Source organism: Melopsittacus undulatus, chromosome 5, assembly GCF_012275295.1.
Source record: "Melopsittacus undulatus isolate bMelUnd1 chromosome 5, bMelUnd1.mat.Z, whole genome shotgun sequence".
NCBI classification, from domain to species: domain Eukaryota; kingdom Metazoa; phylum Chordata; class Aves; order Psittaciformes; family Psittaculidae; genus Melopsittacus; species Melopsittacus undulatus.
The window spans coordinates 80,612,252-80,632,222 of record NC_047531.1 but is presented as its reverse complement, the minus strand read 5'-3'; the positions used below and the strand labels follow the sequence as shown (position 1 = coordinate 80,632,222).

Genomic DNA, 19,971 nt, shown 5'->3' with positions numbered 1-19,971 from the left:
GATTCACAGTACTGGGCAACACTGGGTGTCAGCTGAAGAGTAGGTGTGTGTGTACAGCACATAGTAAAACTGGCCTCAGATGAAGCCCATTATTACTACTTTTACAACAAACATTAAATGAACCCAACAATAGTAAAATATGAAGAAAGTTTTAGAAATGCACATCTACAACAGAATCATTACAAAACTTGAATATTATTCAAACTGTTGATTTTTTTTTAATCACATAGTAAGTTTTTATCATTAATGAGCTATTTTGCAAGGGTTTCTTTGAATATTTATAGAATCTGAAGATCAACATTGCATAATGTTCTGAAAACTATTAGTGTTGCTTATTTATATAAAGAAAACATTCTTCTTACCCCTGCTAGGTCATGCCATCTGGTTCTTGCTTTGATAACAAGGTAGTAATGAGCGTGATCACAAGCTAGCTCTGCATCCGTTATCATCTGGCTTTTTCTCAGAAAAGAAAAAATATAATAACAACTAACTATGTTTTACTTTAGTGGGATCTTTAATCTCCACAAGTTTTCTTCCCTTTTGTTGTTCTTCACAGTAGTGGAGGTTTTGTTTCCTAGTTTCTAAGACGCCCATTAAAGATTGTTACTTCATATCTGTGTAAACTTAATTCTTTAAATACTGCCTTATTTCCCTAGCTGCAGGTTAGCAAAGAGGTTTTAAATTTTGTAATTCCCTATTTATTTTCAAATCAATGTTGTTCAATTCTCCCTCAAACTCAAGAGCCAGCAAGGATCATTTATACGCATAGAAGGAAACGTTAATTATCTCAGAAACAATTATATTCTGGAGTGACTCCAGCAAGATTATCCTTGATTTACATCAATAATGTAGATCAAAACTGTCTTTATGAGTCACCAAGGCATGGCTTGTGAGTCTGGGGAGTAAGATCTACATTTTTAAATCCAGCCACCATTGCAAGTGACTAGTTTTTGGGGCCCTTGTGCTTCTGGTTGAGTTCAAGCATGCAGAGGAATATGGGTGCCTCAAATGAGGATCCAGCATAGCTGTTGCAGTACACAGAAAATTGACTAAAACCATGTGTTACGTAAGGGCACACCTTCTTGAGAATCAAGGGGACCTTTCTTCTCAATGGTGCACCTTCCTTCACCTGAGAAGAGCAGCCCTTCTTTTGATGCCCAATTCTCTTTAGCTTTCCAAAGCACTTCCAGTTAGAACACTGAGGAAAGGCTGGTTATTTCTCTTAACACACAGCTACCCTCATCATGCTATATCCTAGTACCTGTTTCTACTCCAGCTATTGCTTTGCAAGGAAGCACTGCAGATATATGGCTTCAAAGCCTGGTTCAGCCACCCTCCAGGAATATGCTTCTTTGACAAAGATTCTCACATAAGAGGCAGAGGAATATTGGGTCTGCAGATCAGGCGAAACGTGGTAACTACATCTGACCTACCCACTGAGTTTCTGTACCACCCATGGCATGTGCATATAGGAACTTAAGTCCTGGAGAACTGCAGCACTGCAAACTCATGCACTTCTGAGCTCCTAGGACTCTGGGCCTTGAAAGCTTTTGCTGAGGACTCCCTTTGGATTTAGAAACATGAATGCCATACTAATTTATTATAGGTGCCCAGGAATGTTCTGAGTTTTCCCCACTCCCACTGCTGGAGAGAAGATTCCATAAGCCTAAACAACTGATCAACATAAACAGTCTAAAAACTTAGCAGGGAAATTCAATTGCTCTTGAGGTATCAATCACTTTATTCTTGGGACTGAAATGAGGAAATTCTGGAACTGTCTCAGATTCCAAGTGTTAGCAAGACTCAATCATCATCCGTTTCCTTTCTTATTTTGGGCTGATGTCCTTGATTCACCAACTTGTCCAATTCAGGAAAAAAGAAAAACAAACCAAGCAGATAAATATTACCAACATCAGAGCCAATAGCAATACTGTAAAAGACTAATAAAAACTGGGAAATAATCCTATGTGTATATATCACATCTTCACTGTCACAGCAGATACGAGTTGCTGATTAGGAGCTTTTTCAGTCCTACTGTATCTTGTCATTATTTTTATGAATTTATCTCTGCATAGTTAAACAGAGTTTCACACCGAGTTTTTATAATGAATTTTTTAGTGCCTAAACACTGCTTATCATTAAAGTTGAGCTCAAACTTTAAAGTTCCAGACATTTTAAGCAGGAGCACTTTTCACATGAAGGGAGGCTGCAGCACTTTTCTTCTATCCTTCACCCAATTCACTGTATCTTGGTGCTTCTGTGCAACCCCTGATCTTGTCTACTCTTAGTGCCCTGGCAGCATAAAGGTCTGGACAATGAGGCTTTGGGCTACTGCAGTGTACACTGATAATATTAGCTTCAGATTTGACAGACATTGTGCTAGACACCTAATACCTTGGCTGCTTCTCAATCCAAAAAGTCATCTGATTCCCAAACCATGTCTCCAGTTCTGCTACTTGGATCATGCAGCCGAGTTGTGCAGTCTGGAGGCTAGCTCAGGTCTAAGACTCCAACTCCAGAACCAGTATACATGTTTGACCTTACAGACTTATACTGTCCCTGGAGGTAGTTCAGGCATTTTAACTTAGTAGTGGATTCAGTATCTGGCTTAATGGAGTCCTAAATTGCTGAGAACTTGGTAAAGCCACCCAACTTCAGCTTAATAAAGTCATATTTTAATACTGTCTTTTTTTCAGCTATACCCAATAGAGATTTTCACACAGTATATTAATTTCTGTAAACACATCAGATTACTTTAAGTACTACACAACTTTTTCTTTCTTACTTATGAGGTGGCATGAGCTGAGGAGGTTCCTCCATAATTTCTTGGGTGTGGAACAGTTGACAGAATTCTTTGTAATTTAACATGGAGGTCAGGTTCATTCCTGACAAACCAAGGAGACAAAGGAATTCCTCATCTCTAAGATGAAGCAGAAAGCTGCCCAAGAGTTGCTGGAAGTCAAGCATGTTGATACCGTCATGAGTACTGTCTGTCTTACGGAAGGCAGAATAGGTGTCCTAACAAGGAATATTTAACTAAATATATTTAACATGTCAACTACATGTTTTTAAACGTAAATAACAAATGTTTGTTCTAGACTTGTTTTGACAACAGGCAAGTATTTTAATGCCATTTGAGAATACAAAGCATTTATAATACTGCCCTACTAAGCACTTGGAAAGTCCATGTTAAACTGCAGTCTTTCTGCTTTCATCTCAAGCACGTACAGAACTGAGCAAAAGTAAGAGCATCAAAAAGCCACCCTCATGCAAACTTGCAAATTAACCTCCACTTTCCATCAGTACTATACTAAGAGGTACCTCATTTCAACCTGTGCTCACCCTCATAATACCTGTAATGAAGAGAGAGAGCTCACAGCTATCAATGTACCAGCTGCAAAGCTTCTTCCATTAAAATAGTTGCAAAATGATCAAAAAAAAGGTGTACTTCTTCAGAAATCTGAAGTAGTATTGCTCAATATGATCAGCTTTGCTAGGGGTGTCCAAGCTGGTTTGCACAGAGGATCCCATTCCTGAATGCTGATCTTTCCACTTCTCCCAGGAAATAGGGATGGGATGGACTGAGCAAAAGGGTAAGGCCTGCTTCTTCTCTCCTTTGTAAAATGTGATCTCTCTTACTCTGTACATATCCATGATGGGAATTCAAGGAGTACATTCTAATGGTAATTGCAGAAAATAATGAGCAAACTTAGAAAAACTGCAAAAAAAAACCTCACCTCAATTAATATCCCTGTGTGGCAAAATTTAGGGACTAAGAACTTCTTGAAAGATCATTCTCATGAATAGATGGATCATTCCATGACTGAGTAGAACACAGGTATTCCTTTCTAATTGTAGAAGCTTTAATAGCTATGCTCACAAAAGGATGGAAAAAATAACTAAGGTCTTATTTTCCTGGTGAAGGCTATAGAGAAGACAATTAGTGAAAAAAAAACCAAAAAACAAACCAAACTTTTTGCCTTCGAAACAGAATATATTTGAACTGGAAGTTCCTGAGAAAACAGAAGACAAGATATCCAACATAATTTTAGAGCAACTTTCCTGATGGCTCCTCCAAACCAACAAATATTTGCATCAAAATGACAACCAGCTTCACTGCCAAAAGCAAACTGTGTCTCAATTATTTACCCCGTAGACTTCCATCAGTTTATCATTAAGTTGACTGAGACATTCTTCAGCACTCATGTAGTGAATTTAACATCATTTACTCTGTGGTTTGGGCTGTTACATAGCACAGCTCCTGGCCCATTCAAACTGGCATCTGCAATAATGAAATCAAAGTATAGCGAACATAAAAAAGTCGACATTAAACATATCTGAAAATAGCAGAGTAATATAAATAAAACAAAAAAACCCCTGCATTTGTATTCTTTATAGCCCAAACATGATGAAGTCCAATAGCTGTATGCAGTACTAGTGGTTCCACAGAATTTACAATAATGGCCTCAGCTGCTATAGTTTTCTCAGCGCAAGGTGAAGAAGGTAATCTCAACTGAAGAAATCACAGCTAAAACACGGCCTTTTACTTTAGCTTTCTCTGGTGCCTGACTGCTTTGAGAAAGGGAGATATCAGACTGGAGGAAAAGAGCCCTGTGAAAGCCATGACTTGCTGTCATACCACCCGTCTGTCTCAGTGAGGGAGCACAGGAATTGCAGACAGTGTCAGTGAAAGTAATTTGTTACATCTTTGACTCTGCAGCAAAACTGCTGCACACTAGACCATATTCCCTGGAGCAATTCTATCCTGGCTAAGCCCTCCGCCAGTCTGAACAGATGTGAGTTAATTCAGGAGATCTGCCATCAAAACACTCCTGACTTAACAGAGCATCACCCCTGATCCTGTTTTGCCTGATGTTCTGCTCTGGCAAGATTCAGCCCTGCACAAACAGCAGCTTCATATTGTCACAAGTTTCTTATCCCAAAGGCCAGCAGGATCAGGGAAGGGGGATAGTCAGCTTCCCAGCAGGCAATCATGTACTTCCGTTCCTGAAGGGCTAAGTTACTTTTAAGCCATAGAAAAGCTATTTTGGTCACTGTTCCAGATCTGCTTCCTTCTGCTCATTGTGCAGTGATACTCTAGGAACCTATTTTACCTTGCTTCTGGGGGAAAAGAGACTAAGCATCTTTTGTAGCCTCTTGAGCATTTTAGATTTTTTTTCTGCAACATATGAGCCGTAGAAAACTAAAGTAATACACATCAGATTTTAAAATGGGAAAAACTTGCAAACAAAAATGTACACACTGACATTTTACTACACCTTGTTCCTGACTGATAAAAAAAATGCTAATGGCCTGTTCTAAAGATTTTTTTTTAAGATTTCCATAGTGACAAACAAGAGCCTTTGCAACTACTGTGAAAAATCACTAAATAGTATTCACTGCATCATTTCAATCTTTCCTGATTTTACCTTTTAAGTCCTACTCCCCCCTACAGACATGCACTGTCCTTCCCTTTTTTAGATTTCAATTTCTATTGAAATCTAGTCAAGAAAAGTTGTACTTGTGTTGCCTTTCCACTAAAGCTTATAAGAAGAAAATCAGGTCTCAGACCACCCTCCACCCCAGTGAACCACGAATCATTGGGAATAGAAGTTAAGGTTTTTTCTTTGCCTTCTGATTTCGGAGACTTGCTTTATGTTAAATGTGGGTCACACTTCCTTTTACAGCTATGAGATATAGTAATGTGTCGAAAGAAAAGCTGTGATTCTCCTAATTGGCAAAAGCAAAAACTTAAAATACAGTCAAAATGCTGTTGATTCTTGATTTAAATCAAAGAGCTGGCACACTCATTTCTCCTGAGGTTAACCTGTTTTAAGCATCTTTTATTAGGCTATTGGATGAAGGCACACATATTTTGGTGGACAGATGATTAGCCGACTATATTCACAAACTTCTAAGCTTCTAGGACTGAATACAGAAAAAAAAATGAATATTATGTCAGCCAGCCACAAGTCAGCCCTCCCTCTTGTCTTAGTTCTAAAAGAAATAATGGCAGCAGAAGATAATAGGAACACTGTGAGAAAGGTAAATGTGCACCTCTGAGGAAAAATAAGAGGCATAATATAGAAGTTAAAATAGGCCTTGAAGCCAATGGCAAAAGTGTCGTTGTCTTCAGTGGCATCAGAATTTTACCCGTAAAGTCTGGACTTAAAACATGAGTATAAAAGAAAGGAGAAATGAATAATTACTTACTAGCTTTAGTCTGCACTCAGGGTTCCCCCCTATGCAATCAGTTCATGTTCCATCAGTTTCATTTTTAAGAGTTGAAAATCAAACCCCTTACAGTGCCTTGAAATCAGTGATATTACAAATGGGGTAAGGCAAGTAGCTGAGTAAAAAGTTGTACTCCTAAATTATGAATATATTCCTCTGGTATTCATTCCTCAACAATAGTAAATCACTGAAGACCACATCCTCATTATGTGGGTGGACGCGCAAACAGTAAACCTTGCTCTCTCACTGGGATTCTTGATACTCTAATAAAAATGTCAATTACATTATAGATAACAACATCTCAGTTTTCCCTAGTAGCAATGTCCCTTAACAGCTTTAACATTCAAAAGCAGTAATTTAAATTAAACCCACAAACCAGTAAGTGACTAGACCACACCACACAGCTCCAGTTGTATATACTGCCACTAAAACTCATCGCTAATGACTTACTAACATATCTGTCTTTCCTGAAAGAACTAGTTGATGTCTTCTGGCTTTTTACTCACAACAGAAAAAGTTGCTGGACACCACTACTATAAAATCATCCACTGTAAGCTAGGATACAGCATAATTCTAAGACTGTGAATAAGAGTTAGAAATGCTGAGGACAAGGATCTACTCAAGACAGAGAAATCAGTAAATTACTTTTTGCAATCTATTAGTGACAACTCCATGGTATCTATCTGTGTACAGTTACTTCACATCCCCAGTGTTCCAGTTTCTCTCCAGTTAGGTACTTGGCATCTTATCTGGATCAGAAATCAGAGCACTACAGGCAGGAAGTTAATCTGGGTGCTATAAATCTTATCACTGATCTCTTCCTAATTTCACCAATAGCCGTTCCTTGGAAAAGTTCTGGATCTTTCAGAAAAGGCTTTTTTCATGCTTTATTGCTGTTAAAAATCCTTTATGTTCCAGTATTGCCACAAAATCTAGATAACTCAACCCTCCATCTGGTAACCCTAGCTTTTCTGTTACTAGATTAAATTGATTGTCATCCACTGGCATGTCATGATCTTCCAACACCTGTTAGAAGAGAAATAAAATAAGTTATATAATAACATATTTTCTTGCTTAATATACCATTTTGAATAGTTAATATCTGTGTGTTTTATCTTATGGCTGAACTTGAAATTACTCTGAAAATTAATCTCTCTTCCTTACATTTATAGTAAGCCATTTATATATGGATCTATTCCGTACAACTTCAACTCTATACTGAAAGAGATAGGGAATAAAATTTGACTATATTTTTGAGACTGGCATTTTAAGCAAAACCACCGCATGACAGGCTAAGATTGAACTTCACCTGGAGAGTAAAAAGTGACATTAGCTCCTTTGGCAGACTGGAGGAAAACTGTCATTTGTAGAATTTGCTGCTAACACTTTTCCCCAGAAGCCTGCCAGAACTATCTGCTGGACAACAAGCACCACAGAATGGACTCAGGCCCCTGAACCACATACAGCTGCAGTAAGGTGGAGGCACATAATTCATTCTGCATTGCTGCTCTTCAAAACAGATTTATGGATCCATTTTAGGTAATCTATTTTGGCAAGGAACTTTCTGATCTTCCTACATGGGAACTCCCATATTCCCTTCTGGGTTTTTTTAGCAGACCCTCTAACTTCACTACATCTAAGAGGTGGAGCACGACAGAGTATCAGCAGTCTCCCATTGTGCCCTCTTACCATTACCTGGCAGGCAACTGAGGAGAAGTCCCTCATTTTCTTCTACTCCCACCTCCTGTTTCCCTGAACAGTTGTAGTTGCAGCCCCTGCTGCTTCTGAGATCTTTCTCCAAACCCTTCATTTCCTGCAACTCCTTTGTAACTCCTGATTTGGGTGTATTTCTTTATAACTATCCTGCACCACTCTGTCCTGACTTTCCAAGTGTTCCTACAGCTATTCCTCTTGCCATTATATTTTAGTTAATTGTACAGATTAAAAGAAAAAAAATCATTAAATAGCTGAACAGCATAAGGAATGTTAAAAAGTGAGAATAATTAGGAAATTATCATTCTTTTGTCTGAATGTAAAGCTTCTGAATAAGCAAGTTCATTTTATGTTCTGTTGAACAAGTATTTACTATCAGATCAAATGCTTAAAAGCAGCGATAAGGAAATCTGGCTGCACAAATCTAATCAAAGCTGGAGAGAATTAGTAATAATACTAATTTTGGTGGCTACAGCCTCAATTATTAGCACTTTCATCTAGAGAAAAAAGTGATAAAACTCTGTGAAAACTGCATTCAAGATTAAGTCATATTAAATTGAACAACTAGGTCACTGACCTGTGCTAAATGGCTCACAAAAGTCATAGTTTCTAAGTCTTATTTAAAGGATGAGGATTGATGATAACTTTACATAGAGGAGATATTGTAATCCTTCACAAAAGTGAAGGCACACACACAAATTGTGGATATTACCTCCAGACCCCTGACAGAGCTTCAGTTACCATACTCCTGATTTTGAACTATCATAAAAATTAGCCAATTAGTCCAACTAAATATTAGTCCAAAGATGCAAAAGCAGGGTCTATGCCTGCTCTCCTTGTTCCTAGGAAAGCCAGACAGTGAAGCCAGAGTACTGTCTTACTTTTTGGTATAGGAGGTGGAGTTCAGCATCCCCCTTCACTAACCTGCCTCACACCTTCGGTATTCCACAGGCAAGCAGCTAAAAGGTGTCCTTATGCTGTAAGCTGTAAAGAAAAACACAGAGAACCAACAGTGTTAGTATAACCCTGCAAAGGTTAACTGATGATTTTATGTTTGCATTTTTTGGTTATTCAGGCACAGCAAGATCAATTAGCCTTCACAGGAATGAAGGGGTGCATTCTGCCCAGCCCTTAATGCTGTTGTAACATAATGTTTTACAAATAAACAGAGCTTATCCAGTTCCAAGTTGGGCAGACAGATTTTGCCCACTTCTATGGGTTGTCCCGAAATAACAAATCAGGAATCAAGTAGGCTTTTGTGTTTACCACTGACACACTATGCTATTACTGTTTGAGTAACCTATTCCACCTCTAAGGACAAGCAACTCTGCCCAGTTATACAGTAGCTGCCTGGCTGCTCTAAAAGAAGCTGTAGATCAGAGTAGCAGTTACAGAAGTCCCAGTAAGTAAGGCAATGACATTGCCTACAGCTACAGAGTCAGGATCCAAAGAAGAGCCTAACACTGTAGATCACTTTAACTTCAGTGGCACCCTAATACACATCACAACCTACCTGCCTAAATGCATTTGGACAGCAGCAGGGCAATATTCCACCCAGCTGGACTCTGCTGAGCTTGCAGGGTCCAAGAACATCACAATGCAGTGATGCATATACCTGGCTGCAGATACATGATGATACTTTATCTTTTGTGCATTGCCAAAACTTGAGAAATTAATCTTCTGTAGTGTAATAAAAGAATAATGAAATCACAAAGACTAACTGTTCAATAGCTTCTGGTGCTATACAAATACCTTAAATGTGAGTTGTACGCAGCCAACACAGAAGAAAAAGCAGCAGGTAGAATGAGTTTGTTCTGCCTAACACAAAATGTATGTTAGTGCATTAGCTGCAGGCAACATATAAGACTCTTAGGTATCACACTGTAGTGTGAATTGCAGCAACCAAAGCTAATGTCCCAAAGGTAGGTGCCACAGATGTCAGATCTGTATAGGAAGATGGGTTGCAGCTTTACACATTCTTAATAAGAATATTGTTAACAAGAAAATAGTAAGAAAAATGGAAAATTTTGTATGTGCTTTGTCCTCCGTCTTTCCCTCCCCTTCATTTCAAAGCAATTTCACTTCCTGCACCAACTGCAGAAAGACATCCACCTGAGGGTAAAAAGATGTGTGTCTGAATGCAGCTACAGTGTTTATGGGAGAAGGCTCTATAGTAAAGGCGTTCGTCCTGTCATACAATGTGGAGTGCATACCTCATGGGTCTATGTTGAGATCTATGTTGAGAAGGGGAGAATAGAAGATAACAGCTTGTCATCTTCTTACAGTCAGTACATTTGGCCCTGCATCTGTAGCTGGTGACAACTTGTACAGTCCATGGTACATAGAAGGAAGATTATGTCTATTACTGAACCAAAGTGAAAACAGTCCCTTTCTCAAGGGACTATGCAGGCCACTTTCAGAGGTACAGTTCTGATTTAATCCTTGCTGACTCTTACCTTATTTCAGCACCTGGACAAAAGGCAGAGTATGCATTACTGTCATAATACTATTCAGCAGCAGCTCTCACACTGAGGAAGACTAGAGAAATATTACTGTCATCATGTCTCTTTTTCTGCCCAGCCTCAACTTTCAGCAAAAAATTTTGCTTGAAATGTGAGAAGAAAGAAATGTACTTTTGGGTACCATCAGCATCACAGCTACAATCCCAAATCCATGACCTCACAAGTCCATTCAAAGCATAACATGCACCCAGATAAGCCATCAAGTCTGCAATGTGCCCTGGGAATACCTCAGAAAATCCTACCTCAAAAAAGGCACCTACAAAATTCAACTGGAAGACTTGGCAAGTAAAAACTATACAATTTCAATACATTTGTAATATTATGGATCCTCTCAGCACGGAGATGCTGTACCCAAATCAGCTAAGTCAGTTTCAAAAACTGCCCAACATCAAATAATTATGTTGGAAATTTACAACATGACCAAATTCACTGAATTCAAGTAAGAGCTACAGAAAGTTTCTCTCTCCTGTTGGGGACCAGTCTATGCCTTGAAATGCTAGTGGATGTCTGGAGGATATTTCGGTGTAACAATCACTGTAGTTTTCTTTGAAAGTAGAGCAAGAGTAAGCAAGGAAGAGAGCAGGGGACCCCAGGGGGTAACCCCTAGACCCAGCGTGATTACGAGCCACTCTGCAGTCCAAGAGCAGTTCAGAGGAAGCTGAGGCTCACCATTCTAAAATGTGGTATAAAATTAGCTTCAATCATTCTCCATGAAGTATCATGCTGTATCTATTAAGAATCTTATTTTTCACCTACTTATACCCAGTTCCTACCAGCTACCACTCCAGAGGTTCAGGGTCAGTTTACGGACTCTGAGTTAAGACTTAGGTGATTCTTTAAGGTATGCTCACTCACTTCACATAAGAGGTGTGTTGTTGGTTGATATTAGACCAAGTCCCAACAGTGTCTTGCCAGTCCCAATTCATGCGTGTTCTTTTTAACAACTAGAAGCAGCTGAAGCTTTCAAGGTGTAGTGCTGCTACAGGATGACAATTTTTTGTCTTTAAAGACAAGTTGAGATTCTTTCTCATACAATAACTTGCATAAGACTTGTTTAGCTCATCAGTAACTGATGATGAGTTCTGGAGCATTCAACCTGCATGAGACTTGTTTAGCTCATCAGTAACAGAAACAATCCTAGAGGATTCAACTCTAGTTGTGTGAGCAAGCACATTGCCAAGACAAGAAGTGTCTTTCTGGGAAACTATGGGAGAGGAAAACAACTAACACTTTCCTTACCTTCTGCAAGCCAGTGTTACTAATTTTCCCATGTAATTGCTTGTTACAGACAAAAAAGCTGTCTTTAATAGTTGCTGCTTTTTGTATCACTCTGTCCTTCAGCCTTCTAATTACTTCATCAAAAGTTCTATTCTGGGTGCATTTTTTTAGCTTGATATTCAATCTGCTTGATTCTAAAATTGAAAGACTGCACATGAAGACAAGTAACTTATTTTTTGTAGTTTCAAACATTTGATTCAGCAATAATGAAAAAGGCTGCTTTAATGACAAACAAGAGATAGACATTGAAGAAACGTCTTTGCCATAACACAAAGTGAAAGGTTGGTCAAGTTAGAGATAGTGATTCCAAGGCCTACATATATATTATATATATAAAATAATATTTATTATACTATATATATAATATAGTATATAATATATATAATGAATTATATATAGAGAGAGATATGTTCAAAGGCCTGTGGAGAAGGACTTGGGGGTGTTGGTCAATGAGAAAATGAACATGAGCCAGCTTCAATGTGTGCTTGCAGCCCACAAAGCCAGCCGTATCCTGGGCTGCATCAAAAGGAGCGTGACCAGCAGGTCAAAGGAGGTGATCCTGCCCCTCTACTCTGCTCTCATTGAGACCACACTTGGAGTATTGTGTGCAGTTCTGGTGTCCTCAACATAAAAAGGACATGGAACTGTTGGAACAAGTCCAGAGGAGGCCACGAGGATGATCAGGGGACTGGAGCACCTCCTGTATGAAGAGAGGCTGAGAAAGTTGGGGCTGTTCAACCTGGAGAAGAGAAGGCTGCGTGGAGACCTCATAGCAGCCTTCCAGTATCTGAAGGGGGCCTGTAAGGATGCTGGGAAGGGACTATTCATTAGGGACTGCAGTGATAGGACAAGGAGTAATGGGTTAAAGCTTAAACAGGGGAGGTTTAGATTGGGTATGAGGAGGAAGTTTTTTAGTGTAATGGTGGTGAGGTACTGGAATGGGTTGCCCAGGGAGGTTGTGAATGCTCCATCCCTGGCAGTGTTCAAGGCCAGGTTGGATGAAGCCTTGGGTGATATGGTTTAGTGTGAGGTGTCCCTGCCCATGGCAGGGGGGTTGGAACTGGAAGATCTTAAGGTCTTTTCCAACCCTAACCGTTCTATGATTCTATATATTGTGCAAACATTTCTTATGTATTTTTTACTGTACAGAAAAGGGAAAAATCCCAAACAACCCAAAACCAAAAATTTACTGATACTGCTCTGAAATATTTATTTTGAAAATAGAGATCCTTGACCTACAAGTCACAGGCTTAGTTTCTAAGGAGCCCAAGTTTCTACATCAGCTAAGGAGCCACCATTGTCCTCTAACACCTCAGTTAATGTGAGATGGCTAAGCTAAGGTGAAAGAAGTTAATGAAAATCTTTCAATTGATTTTAAAAGGAAAAATGTATCTTATGACATTTTCTCTCTTTCTGGATTCCAAATAAATTGCTTCCACACTTTTTGCCTTTGGAGGAATGGCAAGAATACCGTCCTTTCTTGGGTCTATAAAAAGTCCATAGATATGACTATATACTCATCTTGTTGAAATACCACAACCTTCATCAATAAGACATTAAAATAAATAAAAATTAAGTATTTAATAACTTCTAAAGACAGAAAAGTATTTAAATTAAAGGGCATGTAATGTGTTCCACTTGTACCTATTTTATCTGCTATGGATTTACTATAACCCATGAAAATGGAAGCTAGAACAATTATTTTCATTAAATTTTAAGGGATGTATTTCCATATAAGCAAAATGCGGAAATACTCAGCAATCTTACTTTATAGATTTACTAAGTGTGTTTTATAGTTCTCCCTAAACTTGAAGATAATATTAGCATTTTAACTCTTATTCTAAAAATATGCTAATGAAAAGAGTTTTACTTTGATCTGAGCAGCACACAGAAGATTCAGCCTTCCCAAAAGGACCAAAGGATGACAATGACTGGTAACTCCCTTCTGAGGCTCTTAGATGGACTCATCTGCTGAAGGCACATAGTCATTTGATGATACCTGCTATCTTGCCTGAATGTAAGAGGTTTCCAAAACTTCACCAGGTTTACCAGTCCCATTGCACTGATTATTGTATTCTCCTGCCTATCAACACTGGTCTTGCCGTGGATGACCCTGTGAAAATGCAAAAGCAATTACAGGACAGGTGATGAAGATAAACTCAAACGTTCTTTATATCCTTCCTCCATATTGAAGTTCAAGACTGAAGCAAAGGCTGGATATGTCCTGGAAGTGAGTTGTTACTTGAAGGATGTCATGTGAAAGACCATCTTCCCTGTCAGGGGTTTATTCACAAAAAGCTCTCTTTATCGACTACCTTTATAAAATACTAGGGAAGCCTTAGACTAGATTCAAGGAAGGAGCTGATGTAAAAGCTCACAGGAAGGTATTAACAGCCCTTAACTGAGGACCTAAAACTACTTGATACAGGGTTATACATTACAGGGTCATAGAGTAGACAAACAGAATTGATCAAGCATGCTGGTTGTCAGCACATGAATGTAAAAAATATGGTATAAAAAATGGGGTCTGGACATCCTTATGGTTCTTGGAAGATCCTGGAATTTTACACTTCAATAAATTCAGCCCTATTTGAGTTCTACTGATAAAACTCCATGAGAATACGTGCTGCAATGGTACGATGCCTATTATACATCCCAACAGGGAAAACAGGATTTGGATTTGAAGCTCTTGGAGATTTGGAGATTTTTGCCTGTAGAAAAAAAAACATAAAAGTGGCAAAATCATCCAGGGTAAAAGAGAAAGCTAGTTGTAATTGGTTGGGTAATGATTGCAGCAGAATGTAGGCTGTCCAGCAGATTATCAGAATGTGTCATTCTGTTGATGCAGCAAAATCTAGTGAAGGGAAAGTCTTTCTAAATTTTATCCTAATTAACACAGAGAAACTTCTTGAGAAGGTGAAATACAGCTTAGGCAGGAATGTTGATGGAATGACAGTGTTTATGACACTTGTAAAAGAAACATAGTAGAATAGTGAAAAAAGGTAGATTTCTGCCTTTTCAAGGAACTAAAGTCTTATGGGAAATGGATCTAAAAGGGAAAATAACTTAAGGAGAGCTGGCAGTGAACCATTGAAACATGCTGTCACAGTAGAAGAGAGAAGTGTGAGTATATACATCCAAAATCTGAAAGGCCACAACACAATGTGAGATTCGATATAAAACATATTAAGAATAATGAGAACTCACTCTAGAGATGCTTCAGTAATAGAAGAGGGATCAAGAAAAAAATTATCTTTCTGTTCAACAGAAAAGGAAATATATAAAAAGATTTTAATTAGGATGATGAAGCACCTAAAGCCTCTTTTTGTATTGATCTTGGATAAAGAATAACATATAACATATTTATACATATATATTAGTATCCCACATGACATCCTTGTCTCTATATTGGAGAGACATCAATTTGATAGATGGACCACTCGGTGGATAAAGAACTGACTGGATGGTCGCATTCAAAGAGTTGTGGTCAACGGTTCAACGTCTGGCTGGAAATCAGTAACGAGTGGTGTCCCTCAGGGATCGGTGTTGGGACCGGTCTTGTTTAATATCTTTGTCGCTGACAGGGACATTGGAATTGAGTGAGCCCTCAGCAAGTTTGCCGATGACACCAAGCTGTGTGGTTCTGTTGATACACTGGAGGGAAGGAATGCCATCCAGAGGGACCTTGACACACTTGTGAGGTGGGCTGATGCCAACCTCATGAAGTTTAACCATGCCAAGTGCAAGGTCCTACACCTGGGTTGGAGCAATCCCAGGCACAGCTACAGGTTGGGCAAAAAGGAAATTCATGGTAGTCCTGCGGAGAAGGACTTGGGGGTGTTGGTCAATAAGAAAATGAACATGAGCCAGCTTCAGTGTGTGCTTACAGCCCAGAAAGCCAACCATATCCTGGGCTGCACCAAGAGGAGTGTGACCAGCAGGTCAAAGGAGGTGATCCTGCCCCTCTACTCTGCTCTTGTGAGACCTCACTTGGAGTATTGTGTGCAGTTCTGGTGTCCTCAACATAAAAAGGACATGGAATTGTTGGAACAAGTCCAGAGGAGGCCACGAGGATGATCAGGGGACTGGAGCACCTCCCATATGAAGACAGGCTGAGAAAGTTGGGGCTGTTCAACCTGGACAAGAGAAGGCTGCATGGAGACCTCATAGCAGCCTTCCAGCATCTGAAGGGGGCCTGTAAGGATGCTGGGGAGGGACTCTTCATTAGGGACTGTACTGATAGGACAAAGAGTAACGGGTTAAAGCTTAAACAGGGGAGGTTTACATTGGGTATAAGGAAGAAATTCTTTACTGTTAGGGGGGTGAGGTGCTGGAATGGGTTGCCCAGGGAAGTTGTGAATGCTCCATCCCTGGCAGTGTTCAAGACCAGGTTGGATGACGCCTTGGGTGATATGGTTTAGTGTGAGGTGTCCCTGCCCATGGTAGGGGGGTTGGAACTGGATGATCTTAAGGTCCTTTCCAACCCTAACTGTTCTATGATTCTATATGTATACAATGTGTATAATACATAATATATTAGTATTCATTGCTTAAACAATGAATGCTAATAAAAAATAAGGAGAGAACAAACTACAGAATATCACAATGTGTTCGTATTTGTTCTTAAATAACTGCCTAAAATTGTCTCCCAAATTTATGCAGAAAAGCAAACACACTACCTGGCTTTAAAAAGAGGGAAGGAAAAGAACTGGAGAGTTACTTACATTTTTCTAAGAAATATATTCCTACTTTCAGGCAGTAATTAGAGTCACAAAGAGTTCAAAGCCTGCTGAGAGAAACAAGAGCCATGAGGGATCCTCAAGATCTACCCTGATTTCAGGCAAGCTTATATTTTAAATTATACTTCCCTCCAACCAGCACCACTTTTACCTTGGTTTCTTAGAGAAAGAAGAATAATGCACTCTGCCTTTTAATCCACATCTGTCAGCCTTCCCCCTAAATTTGGAGTCTATCTACCAATTTCAGTCAAACTTGAGAGGGGTGGGGGGTCTTCAGATAGAGCACTTACAAGTTCTGTGAAATTGACAGTCATGTAAAGGAGAGAGACTCTTCCTTCTAGCTGGGACGGGAGACACATTATCTTTTCTATCCATTACCAGCTAGCCAAGTAATCAGCATATATGATTCTCTGGGCTAGCCATGTACTGTCTCTTACCCAGCTGCCAGCTTGAAGTACTCAGTGATAATTATGTTATTTTTCTACCTTCAGGTAATATGCCACAGTACATTTACCAACTATGTGACACACCAAACCCTATTCCCTGCACATGCCCATCTCACCGGGTTTGGCTGACAAAGTTCTTCATTCAGGCCTGACAAACCTAACGTAACTCTGTACTTCAACAGCCAGAATGCTTGCTGAAGGTATGGATAAAGCTCCAGATGGTGTCTCGGCAGATGTTAGGGACAGAGATATATTTATTAGTGAGACCACTGATTTATCTTGAGTTCAGAGTAATGTCTTCTGTGAACAGAACTCCATTCCATGCTGGTGGGTCATCTGCATTTTATTAATCTTGCCAGCTCTCTGCTTTGATAGTCTTGTCAGTAGAAATGGAATTGAACCTCAGTAAAAATAAGTCTTAGATATTTCCTAGTGTCTTACAAAGCAAATTAGGAAAGAGTTGCAGAGACAGATGCAGTCTACTAGAAGTCCAGAGGATTAAGATGAATGCCATTGTGGAAGAGGATCTCTCACATGTAGTGACACTTTAACTACCCCAACCTGTTAAATTGCTTACAGGATTCCATTTGCAGACCACTGGTCCAAAATCGTAACTTTGGTAAGAAAGAGACCAGGCTTGCTTTCCTAGAGACTTACTTTCTTCTTCATTAACTAATCACAAATTCTCGATAAAGAGAGAATGAGAGCCACACAACCATAATATAATCAGGAAAGCAGTAACAGTAAGATTCGTAAGGATACTGAAGTGTCATTTCAGCAATTCCAGGAGGGACAGAAGTCTTGAATTCCAGACTAGAAGGCTTAGAAATTGTTAGTACCAGAACTGACTTGGCCAACACAGAACATCACTGGGACAAGAGGAACTGGGGAGATGCAAATCACTGATTATAGCCACAGAAAGAGCAACTTATCTGACATAGCTTCAAAATACTAATCAATTCAGGAGTTGAACATCCAAAGGTTCTGTTTTAAGCTTGTCAGAATGCCTAAAGCGATACCTCTTGTCATAAATACACGGCATAAATGAAAGGTGAGATGTGGTATGTTTGCAGCTATCTGCAACAAGGAATTGTCTCCCTCCTGTGTGGGCCTGACATAGTAAAATAACTCAAGCCATATGGCTGAGAACTTATCCCACATGAATTGCTGGCAGGTAGGCAGGTAACATTTCCAAACAGTTGAGTTCCTTCCAATAGGTAGAAACTGACCACTAGCAACTGACCACAGTGCATAAAGCAGTTTGAAGGCCTTAGAGCCAATAGTCACCTTGGCAAGAAGGTAAAGGAGATTGTAGTCTTTTATAAAATGTCCCAGCAGGTTATATCTCCCTAAGACCTTGCTAGGAGAGACAGAAAGATGTTGTGGTGCCTGAGAGGCCTTCAGAAGATGGATAGCATGCTCCTCCTCTGTTTTGACTACTTAAAGCAGGGCTTGGCTAGAGCGGTAAGCGAATTTTGGTGAATGCAAGCTGTCCTTCACCAGTGTCCTTCAGCAGGCATTTTATGCCTCATATTGCTGATTCAGGTGCCAAATATCCACTGCCAATTTCTCTGTGTTCATGACAGAATCATGAAGGTCCTGGTGAGCCTACAAATTATTTTTGTGAGAGCTTTGCTGCAGGTTGTAATGCAGCAGTATTGAAATTGATACTCAGCATCAGAGCTCAGAGTTCATTGTTTATATCTATGTTTGGTGTCCCTGCAACATCTGCCCTCCTTTGAGAGAGGTGTGGAGAGCCTGTGGCAATGCTCTGGGACAACAGAAGAGAGACAACAGAAATGGGCTTTTTGAGCCATAGGAATAAGCTGCCAGTTCTGACATGTGAATGCACAGACAAGGCAATCCCTAGAGCTGCTCTGGAGGGGATTCAGATGAGGACTTAAGAAACACAAAAAGGTCAGATCACTGAAGAGGAAACAAAGAAGTCTGAGGAGGCTCTGGGGCAAGACAGGGCATACCCCTGTCTTGAGAGCTGTTAACAGAAATGTGAGCTTTGCATAGGGCATTCTGTTTCATGGAACAGAACACCAGCCTAAAAGTGGGGGAGGATAGGCAGTGAGCATGGACATATTAGAGTAGAGCATTATCTAGGTTCAAGTGAAAGGAAACATGTGTGACCACACATGTAGTTTATAATGAAAGTATAAGAAAAAATATTTTTAAGAGAAACACATCACATTACAAAGGAAAGTTTGCAGTTCCCCCACCACCAGCCCAGATTATGAATGAGGAGAATCAGTAAATCGTACATCTTCATAATCTGGATGCCACTGTCAATGATGCTGGTTCAGTTGAAGGCAGTAGCTATGGCCTGCAATAGTCACAGCCATCAGATGTGCCTGAGTTCCTGATCCTCTGAGAATGGTCAAATTAGGCTCCTGAGTAATGAGCCCCACTGATTTTACAGAGGGTCACAAGCTTACTCTTCAGATGTTATCTAGAGGGCAAAACCCCAGTTTTTGAATGGTGCAGTGAGATATAATCCTTGTGGAGCCTGTAATGTGAGCTCAACCATTTTTAGCTGCATCCTAGATTCTTTGATGAATGATCCATGTGTGTTTGCTCTTCTGATGCAATGCTTTGATTGTTCTACAGTTTTGAATATATCTCTCTGAAATAAGAGATCAGCCCAGGACAGTGCTTACCATTAGAAAACCAGTATGTATCTTCAGTCTATCTGAAAGTCTTTCTATACATATTTTTAGTTTGCATTAAATAGAAAATTGTCTGTAATAACAGTACTTTTTTAAGATTCTGTTTGTCTTTTTTCTTCTCTTTGTTTTTTTTTTCCCTTTGATATATGTGAGCTGCTACCATTTAAGTCACCAGAAAGAACAGCAGCTTTTAAGTTATCAAACAGCATCTTATGAAAGATTCCATCAGAAGAGTTATCTTTGTATTTATAGCATAACCTGGATAAAATAAGAATTTGAAATAATATGGTGGGTTGAGAACAATGTGCAATATAAATGTCTTAAGGCAATGACAATCAAAGTAATACAGTTCCTTTCCATATAT

At 39.5% G+C, this 19,971-nt stretch overlaps 1 protein-coding gene across 1 annotated transcript in view; it reads right to left on the bottom strand.

Moving 5' to 3' along the window:
- The window catches only part of EFCAB6 (EF-hand calcium binding domain 6), a 104,482-nt gene that overhangs the window by 40,295 nt on the left and 44,216 nt on the right, over nt 1-19,971 (bottom strand). Inside the window, 7 exon segments of the mRNA XM_034063333.1 lie at nt 363-459; nt 2,786-3,018; nt 4,150-4,214; nt 4,217-4,282; nt 6,741-6,789; nt 7,159-7,260; nt 11,709-11,881. Coding sequence (XP_033919224.1) covers nt 363-459; nt 2,786-3,018; nt 4,150-4,214; nt 4,217-4,282; nt 6,741-6,789; nt 7,159-7,260; nt 11,709-11,881 — 785 coding nt within the window.